This window comes from Drosophila navojoa, chromosome 4 (genome assembly GCF_054131105.1).
Source record: "Drosophila navojoa isolate 15081-1374.11 chromosome 4, UAZ_NAV_1.0, whole genome shotgun sequence".
Lineage (NCBI taxonomy): Eukaryota > Metazoa > Arthropoda > Insecta > Diptera > Drosophilidae > Drosophila > Drosophila navojoa.
In genome coordinates, this window is record NC_142892.1 from 1,697,585 (window position 1) to 1,709,542 (window position 11,958).

Below are 11,958 nucleotides of genomic sequence, written 5' to 3' on the forward strand. Positions count from 1 at the left end.
CGATTTTTTAGCACATATCGCTTCGACATCAGTTTTATAGCAGTGAACTAATATATTGAAATAGCAACTGTGTTAGCCACACATATCGATTGATTGTGATCGAGTAGTCATTATCGCTGCTCATGATAGTTGTGTGCTCCGTATCGATAAGTGTAGATGTAGAAAAAAATATAGTGAGAATATGGCGAGTCTTGAGGGCCAGCAAGAAAATTATTCGAATAACCCAGCAGGTATGCATTTAAAATGTGAAACAACCAAACAAAATATAACTAGAAAACAGTGCGTGTAAAATAGCCAGTGCAAATATTGAACAAACAATTCGCGTAACAAAGAGCCACGAAAAAAATTTGTTGGTCGAATGGGCAGCAGCAACCAAGACAACGACGACGACGACTCACACTCGAAAAAGCGAACGAAAAAAAAAAGAAGAAGCCAGAAGAAGTGTTTGCTTCATATGGGTGAAATTGCCCCCGTGTGTTTTTTCAAGTTCCTTACAGTGTGGCTGTTTTGCCAGCGCTAAATCCCCCCTTACTGGAGTTTTGAGTTATAAATAAAATTTCGTTCAAAGTTTCCAGAGGAAAAACATTTTCGCCGTCACCGCAGCCGCAGCCAGCGTTTACAGTCATCGTGAGGCAGCAGCTGCGCTGCAGCTGCACATTTGTTTGTGTGTGTGCTAGCATGTGTGTGTATGTGTATGTGTATGTATGTTTGTCCGTCTGCCGCCGTCAACTTATCAAGTGCGTGTTTTTTCTCCTTGCCCTACAAGTGCAAAACAGAAGCCGATTGATTTTCCTTTTCTTTTTTTGTTACATTCTCATATTCATTTCTTTTTCGGACTCTATCGAGTGAGTGTTCGCAAAAAACTAGTGAAAATTCGTGGAAGATACTTCAAAAAATATATATGTATATAAACAGCGGGGCTGAATGAACTTTTACAACACAGAGTTTACAAATATTTCTTACGAAACCAAAACACAAACTAAAGTGTTTATTTTGCTTTTGTTTTTCTTATTTACTTGCAGTGGAAAACATACCCAAACGACCAGAAAGCCGAGAGGGGAGCGCCGAGCGAAAAGGTAAGACAACGTTTTATACACTACTCTAATTATTTGTGTATATGTATGAGTACGGAACATATGTATATATGATTTAAAATGTACATATGCGACTATTGCATGCTCTTACGGCTCCTAACCAAAACGTAAGGGAAATCGAAATACATACATAATAGTTAAGAATATATATTAATAGGTCGGCTATCTTATAGAGTACACTCGTACAAATATAATGTTATGATATCATACACCAAGGCAAATCATCTAAGAAATCTATGTAGGGTTTCATAATTTTTAATTTTAGCACAAATATATCACATATACTAGAAATAGATAGGAGATATTAGCATTGGCTTTAGTTCTGAAACGCCTTTCTGTTGTTGGGTATGTTGTTTCTAGCACCAAGTTTGCAAATTATTGAATGGCTAAGAAATTGCAATCAGAAAGAATATAATTGTCTGCAACCATCAAGAATATTCTTAACAATTAAAAATGAACTCGTTAACGCTTACGTTACGTAGGTCGCCCGACCACCGCGTTGCATATCTTGTGACAAAAGCCGAATGCTTTAAAAATCCAAGAGCAAATTGAGCAGCGAAATTCTTGTGTCGAGGGGTAAAGCGCGAGTGGGCTGCTAATGCATCTGAAGCTGTAAGCAAGCCCATGGAGCAGACTAAAAAAGACAAACACTAAAAGGTGGGCGACGTACATACATACATACATACATTTGTATGTAGTTTCATATGTAATGCGTCGTCGCTGTCGTCTGCCAACGTTCAAGGTTGTTGACTCTGGCATGATCATTCACATTCACATTCACAGGTGATGATAAGCAAGTTCGCTATCTAAGCGCTGTTACAGATGTGTCTCTAATTATATGCGGATAAAATAGAAACAGCTTGGCCCCGATACAATGCCAGTTGTTGCAGATGGAAGTGTGTGTATTTTCCTTTTGTTTCGAACAATTTGCATTCACAATTACGTCATTGAATTCCATAAATACCAATAAAAACGATAACGCGTTATCGCCCGGCGATTGCCGATTGGCGATTACAACGAATGCGCAGAAAGTTAGTTGACCAATTGCCACTTGGCTAAATTTGAGTAGTTTTTACAATTTCTTGTTTTTGTTTGTCTTTGCATTTTTATTGCCTTTATTTTGCACAATGGCTCAATGTCATTTTAATAAAAAAAAAACAAAAGCAAAAAAAAAAAAATCAACTACGCGCTTATATTTTACTCTTTGCCTTATTTGCTCATCGCTTAGCTCTGGGGGCGACCTGTGTGTGAGTGTATATATTTATGTGACTGTATGTGCATTGTTATTGTAGTTTGTTGTCAATTGACCCACATACATACAAAGCGAGCGTACAGCGAGTGACGATGACGTCAGTCGGTGTAAAAGTCGCGCGGCTGTTGTGGCCGGCAAATGCCAAAAAAAGGCAAGTAAACCTAGTTCTGGTTGAGTTCATTCGACTAGCACATACCCTGCAGACAACAATGACAACTAAAAATTAATGTAGCATGAGTAATATAGTTAGTTCTTTTTAGTAGCCCGAATTTATTTATTCACAAAAAAATATCTGGCCTCAACTTCATTTATCAAAAGATTTCCATCTACCCAATTTGCAAATTCTTATGGAGTGCAGGGCATTAAAAACAAACGGCAGCATATGAACAACATTGCCGAAGCTTTATTGATTTTACTTGTATTTTTTTTTGCCACAGGTAGCAAAATAATTTTGTTGATTAAACCTAGCATCTACATGTTAAATAAGAATGTTCGTGCTAGCTGCCGCACCCGCCAGTCAGTGCCAGCACCCGCACTCTCAATCGTTAAACATCAAGATTATATACAAGTCTAATACATTTTTGTTTCCATTCACATTTTGACAGCGTCCAAAGACCGAGAAGAGAAACTGAAATATGCGCGCGATCGACAGAATGAGGAGAGACAGAGAAAAATCGAGGAGCTGCGAGCCCAAGCCGAGGCGGCACAAAAGTATCGCGAACAAAAGGAGGAGGAGCGTCGTCGTCGCATCGAGGAGATACGCGTGCGTGACACAGAGAAACGTCATCAGGTGGAGGAGCGCAAAAAGGCCATCATTGAGGCCGAGAAGGAGCGACGAGAGTATATACTCAAAAAGAATCAAGTGTGTAGAGCAGGAACATATTATCCATATATATATATTAAACTTTGCTTTTGCTTTTACAGGAGCGCGAATCACGAATAGAGACAAAGAAACGGGATAGAAATTCGATTGCGTTTGCTTTTGGCTCGTCAACGCCTCGTTTGCTGGATGTGCCAACGGATTATGGCCTGGTATCGCCCAGTAATTTCTGGAGTCAAAGACGGTGCGTCTATAAAGTCCAACCAAACCAAGTGGATATCATAATTGTGTATGATTTTATTTATTTATAGTTCCACATCTATATCAAATGTAGCAGGCGCCTCGCTCTCACGTCGCAGTTCCGAGCGTGAACTCGCCGATAGTGGTGCTAAGAAGCGTACCTCCTCATCCACGGACAGACAAGATGGTGAGTTAGTAGAAGTAGTAACACCCCATCCAATGAACTTTCGGTCGAACTGTCACAGACACACCCACACAACCACACACACACGCTACACGGAGTACAATTCAGCAACAACACTTAATCTTAACTATTTATTTTGCAGTTAATATTACTTTAGACAAACGTGACAATCTCCCACCATATATACTAAATAGTTATATGTTTATATATACCGCTACCCAAGTATCTGTGAACTGTTGCAGCAGTGTGCAAATAGTTATTAACTTGATTTCAATATCACCTATCCCACACCTCGTTTATTTGATTTACAATATATACATTTTTATATACCCGCCACTTAAGCTAATTCCACAACAGTTAGCTTCAGTTCTTGTTAATTTGTTCAATTCTCACTATTTCTCACTTATTATCTCTCTTTCACTCTCTCTGTTCAAACTGCCCCCCACATTTAAACACCTCTGCACACAGATCACCGCCGTAAGTCTTCGTCCATGTACGAGGTGTTCAATTGGGGCTATTCGAACGATGAGCCGCCAAAGCGTTTTTCGTTATCGATAGCTGGCAGCGAAATAAATATCGATGGGCCAGCCCATCCCACTCAGAATAACGCCCAAAAACTGACTTCCACAACAACAACAACCACAACTGCGCACAGACCATATACAACAGCAACAACTGCAAGCCACTACAACAACAACAATAACTCATATCGTAAGGGTGAGGGTTCCTCTTCTCTACTCTTCTACTTCTTCTCTATTGTTCCTGTTTTGTTATTGTATTCCCCAATTTTATTTGTTTGTTGCCCTAACCGCCCTCTTTTCTAAGAAGCTCTCCTAACCGGCATGCGCCCATGTTATTTGCATGATCTAATAATTGTACCTTGTAAAAAGAATCCTTTAAGATGAGCACGAAAGCTTTCGATTGTAATTATCGACTGCGATTATCGATAAATCACAATGTGTCACTTGATGTTGATAATAATTTGTATAATTATCTGTCGTTTTGATTGTGCTATCGATTAATTTATGAATTATTAACAGCGTTTATTAATTTGTTCTATAAATGATTGCACTAAACTCGATATTGTTGATCGATTATGGTTAATATTATCGTCAATTGGGGTATTCATATGCTGAAATCTATTAACACTGAATGCCATTGTTAGCATAATCGATGTGTAATCGATAACTTGTGCTATCGATAGCTGCAATGCTCTAGTAATTAGGTCTTGTATTCCCTAACATGTTACGCTCTCTATAACGATTTCTCCCTCCTCCAAGCGGCGGCCTCTAGTTATACCCTGATCCCATTTAAAGTGGGAAATCATGGTATAATGGTTTTGTTTTAAGTATTTCTTTTTTTTATCCAACTACCCGATTTTTAGTAGCTCTCTTGCTCTCTTTCTCTCTCACACACTTGGCATGGTAATTGCTTTAGCATTTGCTTTTGGTTACTCGATGATACATTTTGCATTAGTTCCAAGTTTCGGTCAACACTTTTTGATCAATTAAAAACGAAAAAAAAAAAAGTAAAACAAGAAAAACAAAAACCAAATCCCAAAAACCACAATTGCAGAAGATAACGTTGACACAACACAACATAACATGATGTTCCGAAGCGTTTACCGCAGGAAAACGGATCTCATGCCGACAATACCCAGCCCTCGAGACGGGCACTATGGTTCGCGCAGCTCACTGAGCACCACGCCCAGAACCCCAGGTAAGAACGACCCATAACCTCCCCCTACCCCCCTCTACCCCCTCTCAAAAACACTTCTACAGCCTCCAGCTATCATCATAGCATCATCAACATCCAGCTCTCCAGCTGATCGTCATGATTTTGTATTCATCATCATCCTCATCATATACATTATTCATATACATTATTTCATCAACGTATTCAGTTAGGAACAATCAACGACAACAACAATGACCGCTGTGTGACCATATGAGAGGTTTGGCCTTTCGTTTCTTCTTGCTTTTGATTCTACTCGGAGATATTATATTAGGAAATTTCTGCTCACAACTCACTAAACACCACACACCACCCCAACCACCCATATTGTAGCAAAATTCTGTGCCCATTAGTGTGATGTCTACTGTATATATATAAATATATACATATATGTATGTATATATATATAGCTGCATAAGGAACCACAAGCACCACCACCACAACCAACCACAAACAACAGCTACAACAATGCTACAATGTTACTGATTCTGATTCATCAACACTTTCTGAACCACTTTCCACTTTACATATCACCAACAACAACAACAACAACAACAACCGACCCACCTAGTAGGACGCGCCTACTCGATGAATCGCCTGGATCAGCTGGCCCAGCCCATCCGTCGCAATGGTGAGCACATGCGTGCCATACTGGAGCGGGAGCGACGTGAACGTGAACTGGAAATGCTGGACGAGACGGCATCGCTGGGTGGCCACAGTGCCAGCGGTCGGCGCGGTCCGGCCAGGGGCAAGCGAGCGGGCAGTGCGAGTGCCGGAGGCAGTGGCACCTCGACAGCGACTGGCATCATGTCGCGCAGCATGACTCATCTGGCTGGCTGTGCTCAAAGGGAGCGTGGAAAGTATTCGTTGGGTGGCGGCATCTCGACAAGCTTTCGGCCTTTGAGCAGCGGTCAGCGTGACTCCAGTAAGAGCATGACACAGATAAGCTATTCGTGGTCGACCACAAACAGCACCAACAACAACCACCAACACCACCACCACTACCCACAACAACAACAAGAGCAACGCCAGTCGAATCTTGGCTTGCAAACAGCAGCAACTAAAAAATATCTTCAAAGCTCATTTGCCTCATTCAACAACCTGTCGTCTAGGCGTGCCCAGCAACAATATGCGAACTCTACTATTACTAACCCCAAATACCGTTATCACGACCTCGATCCAAACTCATTGTTGTTCATGAACTCTTCTAGTTTGTTAGTGAATGCAGGTGTGTGCGATCAACAAAAACAACAACAACAACAACATCCAAAACAACAACTACAAATTACCCTACCATAACACACAAATACACATCCTATTTATTTATACTTCCGCGGTGGCTAGCATAGAAGTCCATTGACATCTCCAAACACCTACACACACACACACACACACCTAGTAATCCCCCAAAAAGTAGCTAACGGGTTTATATTCTAATGCAAACAACATATGGCACACAAACTACACATATCAACGTCCTCACATGCAGCATATTAGTTGCTGTTATATACCAACATATACTGTTATTATCAAATACAATACGTAGACTTATCGATAATTTTTCAGCGTTAAACGTGAATTCATGTATTTAAATCATATCATTACCTCGTTTTGCCTATAACGTTCGAGTCTTAATTCATCAATAGATTTCATGAAGCTCAACTACAGCTTATCGATATATTGTACAGTTATCACTTAACGATAGAACTCAGAACTCATCTAGTAGTAAACAACATAATTGTAGTAGTATCTATCCATAGAATTTATAGTTCAACAAAGCAAGTATTTAAAAAGTATTACCCTTTTTCTCCTTCTGGTAATCTAAATAAAAAGAATCGATTTTTAGATGGACAGTCATCGGAACTGAGCAACGATTAGCATGTCTAAAATCGATAACATTTGTACTCGTGCAATCGATCAATCAACGTTTATTGTTCCATATTGTGTGCTGAGCATTGTCAGCTATTTGTTCGATTTTGTATGGACTAAACTATACAATAATCCACACACATTACACGCGCACTCACACAATCCACACACACACACACCCACACCCAATCTCCATAGGTTACTTTAGTTTATGCTTTGTGTCTTTTTCTGTTTGGCTCACTCTGCGTAATTGTGTCTTTCTCTATGTTTGGTACTTTGTTTAACTCGTTTGTTTTTAGGATTTTTTTTCTCTTGTGTTGTTCCTCTTTCCGCTTTTTGTTTTATTAATGACAAAGAACTCTCTCTGGTGACGGTCACAATTCACAAATTACATTGTTTTTATTTGGTGCTCACCTGCTCATATATATAACTAAAAGATCTCAATAATATTAATTGAACTGACTTCTGCAAGGTGACAGCCATGACTAATCTGTTCTCAACCTTAGGCTCGCGATCTGGCAATGTAACACCCGGCGGACATGGTCATCTGAGCGGCTCACGTCCCGGCAGCGCAATGTCCACATCAACCACGTTGTCCACAACCAATCCCGTGGCACGACGACCAGCGACAGCGCCGCGCAAACCACGGCCAGCTAGCATAGCAGGCACTGGCATGTCCCTAGATGGTAAATGAGATATATTATTTAAATAGACTCCATGGATCCTAATACTGAACTCATACACCCACAGAGTTGAACAAACTAAAGCGGGACACTCACAAGCCGCCATTGAAGACAACAAATACGGCCTCATCGCCATCCACGTCTACAGCACAAACGACACCCAAACGAACACCTAACCTCATGTCCACCTCAATGATCGTCACCTCCAGCTCAACGCGCATGCACAGCGCCGAAAAGAAGACGCCACAAAAGCGGGTTAGCTTCCAATTATATAGCAACAATCACACAAACATTTGTCCAATTGAAAAGCTTTCTATATTTATGACATTATTATATATTTATAAAATTCTACTTGATTTTAGGAAACGCTGCCACCAAAGTCTGCATCCGCTTCCAAGGCACAGCCGCGCAGTCGCACCGGCAGCATGGAACGCATTAATCGACGCAACAAGGAGTCCACACTTAAGGCTGCACCCGTTCCCTCAGTGATGAGCACGTCCATGATTGTGACCAGCAGCAGCAGCAGCTCCACGATAACAGCTGCACCAGAGGCAAACGGTGTGGCAAAGGATCCAGTGGAGCAGGTTACTGCAGAGCTGCCAGCTCCTGAAGCAGTTGTTGCTGTTAGCAAGGCGGAAAAGGAGGCATTGAACACAGAGAAAACGGAGCAGCAACAGGAGGAGCAGCAGCAGCAGCAACTGCAAGTAGATGCTAAGACACAAAACGATCAGGTGTCGCAGCCAATTCCAGTAGTTGCAACTGTCAACGTGGATGAGAAGGCAGACGAGGGCAATGAGAAGCCACAGTCTCAGCCTCAGCCACAATCACAGCCACAACCACAACCACAGCCACAAGTTCCACAGGAATCTAAGAAGACACTGCGTAATGGCGGCAGCAAGGAGAACTCGGAGGTGCGTGAATTGACACCCCCATCTGCGGATGGCAACAACAGCAACGATTTGATGACCGCATCGATGATAGCCAAAAAGATAACGACTGAGGAGGAGGCTAAGGCCGCATTAGCCGAAAGACGACGCCTGGCCCGCGAGGAGGCCGAACGACAGGCGGAATTGGAGCGCCAAAGGCTTGAGGCTGAGCGCCTTGCCGAGCTCAAGGCACAAGAGGAGGAGGCCGAACGCCAGCGACTATTCGAAGAGGAATCCACACGCTTGGCTGAAGAGCAGCGACGAGCCGAAGAGGAGCGTCTGCGCAAGGCCATCGAGGTAAGAGTCAGGCAAATGGAAAAGCTTTGCTGAAATAAGTGCTAATCGAAATCGCTTTTAACAGGAAGCACAACAGCGTGAAGAGGAGGAACAGCGTCGACGTGAGGAAGAGGAACGTCAGCGTATCGAACGCGAAGAGGCCGAAAAGAAGGCCAAGGAGGAGGCTGAAAAGCTGCGTGTCGAGGTGGCCGAGCGCCTCAAGCGCGAGGAGAAGGAACGCGAAGAGCGACGCAAACGTGTCGAGGCAATTATGTCGCGCACACGTAAGGGTGGCGGTGCAGCTGCTACGCCCGTCAAGGTAGTAAAAGATCAAAATCTCAATATTTGCTCAAATTAACATCTTAAACACTTTGCAGGAATCCTCGGAGCCCAAGGCTGGTGCACCCAAGGAAGCAAATGACGCGAACAGCAGCAGCAGTAACTCAACTGGTGGCTCGCCGAGCAGCAGCAGCACAATCAATGATGCAGTTGCACCAACGGCTAATGAGACAGAGTCTGTGGAGCAGCCACCAAACAGTCAGGCCATGTATGAGCAATCGGTGCAGGACAAAGAGAATTCACTAATAAACAGTTTCTCAAATTTGATAATTGATGAGAATGCTAAGAACAACTTGCAACAGTACGAGGTGAGCAATGGCAAGCTGCATGTGGAAACAACAGCAGCTGCAACAATTCCAGCAGCAGTGGCCAATGGGAATGGCCATATCGAGAATGTGAACAACAAGAAGTGAGTCGAGCGCAACAGCTGTTTAGAGTCTTAATTGACAACAACAAGAACATCAACTAAATGGGCTTTACTCATTGCAGCGACATCAATCTGCTGCAGGATGCAGTGAATCCAGCTGTTACGCAGCTAATCGATCTGAGCATAGAGTCCCATCAACCACAACAACAACAGCAACAACTGCACATGAACAATAACAATAATAATAATAACAATAACAACAATAACAGCTTGCTGACGAGCACAGCGGCAAACAACACGCTAGTCACTGCTGATAGTCACGAGAATAAAGGTTGGTCATTATGAAATACACTTAGTACATATACTATAAATAATAATCTTCCTAATCTTTACAGATATATCGCTGCTGTGAATTCGTTGAAGCTAACCAAAACAAGATTGTTTTCTAAACTATTTAAAAGAACAGAGAACAAGAAAATCAACAACAAAAAAACTGATATATAGCTAAATGTGTGTGGAGTATTTATTTATAGAATTGAGTTAAACAAACAAAAAAACGAAAGTAAAAACAAACGTGGCGAAAGGCAACAAATTATGGTTACTAGCGATACTAACAAAAACAAAAACCAACAGGAAAAATGCTTATAAAAACTATATACACTATTATATACATATATATAAAAGAGAACTAAACATTATAAAGCAGGCCAAGCTGCGAAAGAGAAATGATGAAAAGAGCGTTTGCATGTAATATTAGTTAAGAACTAAGACAAAACAAAAGTAAAGAGAATGCTGATAAACCATAAAAAACGATATATATATAAATATATATTTATATAATGCTGATCAAGCCCAAAATCATCAATATGCTAAGCAATTCGATATCAAAATGTTCCCAAATGAAATGAGCGAAAAAATTGATGATTTTTAATTACAATTTTGCTAATTAATTCTAATTATAATTATTATTGTGTGTAAAAGGAAAATTGCTTGTGAGTCCCAAACTCTGCGTTATATATAATTGAAAATTATATATAGAAAAGCGAGGAATAGGAAGAAATTTGAGATGAAACATGGGGCATATTATTATGTGTGCAAGTCCCCAAAAAAGAGACAGAGACAGAATTGTTTGGAAAGTGTAATAGATGATGATAATACGATTTATATACGACCTCAATGCTGGGCGCTGTTCCCTCGTATCCCCCTCCCAAAACCCCGCTGTGTGTTTATTGCCCAATTTTTTTATTGCACAGTTGTTTGTATAAGTTAAGTTTAAAAATACGTTGAGCCAACGAATCGTGAGGTATTATTTATTAAAAGAAATGAAAGTGAAACAATTACGAAAACAAAGATTGTCTGAAATTATTTGCTGATACTATTGTTTTATGTTCAATATGCGATGCGTAGCCTATGTAAACAAACACAGATATCAGATATCAGTGCTTACACACACACACGAACACACACATGCATACACATACATATATGTAACTAGGAATTAGAATTATTTTTTGATTGCTCTGTCAAATTCTGCTCATATTTTGCTTATTTAAATGTAATAGTGTTCTCTCTGTGTATATTATTTTTTCACGTCAATCTTTATACATATATATATATATTTTTTCGATATTCTTTTTTTTATATATATATACACATATACACACATCTACATTTGTAATTTGTATTTATCCATGTGCAAAATAAATTATGATTATTTTTTTAATTAAAGAAAATATTAGCAAAATTATTTAGCATGCACCCAAGAAATATGAAATTGTAAAAACTAAAATAAAATTAAATCAACATTTCAAATAAACCATAGTCTATGAAGCATATATATTTATATATATGCCACACCCACTTGTACTTGAGCGCGAGGGCCTTAACATGCATGAGAGCAAAAAATAAAAATAAATAAAGAAAAATAAAAAGTAAAATATTAACTGATACAAGCAACCACTTAAACCGTTTATTAGTAGTTGTCTAGTTAAATGGAATGCTTTTTCCTATGTTTAAACAATTAAATAAAATTAACTAAAACATAAAGGCGATATAATCAAAAGACAAATGACATACATATTTAATAAATATATTAAAAATTAAAGAAAACTTGTCTTGGCTGCAGTATATTCTTAGAGCTATGTATATTTAATATAACAATTATATGTGCAAAA

The 11,958-nt window shown here is 40.0% G+C and overlaps 1 protein-coding gene across 12 annotated transcripts; it reads left to right on the forward strand.

The window, feature by feature from the left end:
• ens (MAP7 domain containing protein ensconsin) lies at positions 1-10,410 on the forward strand. Of its 12 annotated transcripts, none has more exons than XM_089260136.1 (15): positions 1-230; positions 1,023-1,076; positions 2,952-3,208; positions 3,271-3,410; positions 3,478-3,593; positions 4,059-4,307; positions 5,166-5,309; positions 5,896-6,552; positions 7,700-7,879; positions 7,944-8,131; positions 8,239-9,099; positions 9,164-9,397; positions 9,456-9,826; positions 9,907-10,115; positions 10,180-10,410. In XM_089260136.1, exons 1-15 carry the CDS (start codon positions 182-184, stop codon positions 10,194-10,196), a joined length of 3,726 nt encoding a protein of 1,241 aa, XP_089116262.1. In that variant the 5' UTR covers positions 1-181; the 3' UTR covers positions 10,197-10,410. The 12 variants fall into 12 exon arrangements, with proteins under 12 accessions (XP_089116262.1, XP_030241443.2, XP_030241442.2 ...); XM_030385583.2 differs by having other exon boundaries at positions 5,896-6,249; XM_030385582.2 differs by having other exon boundaries at positions 5,899-6,552.
• Positions 10,411-11,958: the final 1,548 nt, after the last annotated feature.

Bases quoted from the DNA above. Each gene is read 5' to 3' on its own strand.
- ens (XM_089260136.1), top strand. From the start codon at position 182: ATGGCGAGTCTTGAGGGCCAGCAAGAAAATTATTCGAATAACCCAGCA. The intron at 5,310-5,895 runs GTAAGAACGACC...CGACCCACCTAG, and splicing joins CACCACGCCCAGAACCCCAG to TAGGACGCGCCTACTCGATG. The intron at 8,132-8,238 runs GTTAGCTTCCAA...ACTTGATTTTAG, and splicing joins AGAAGACGCCACAAAAGCGG to GAAACGCTGCCACCAAAGTC.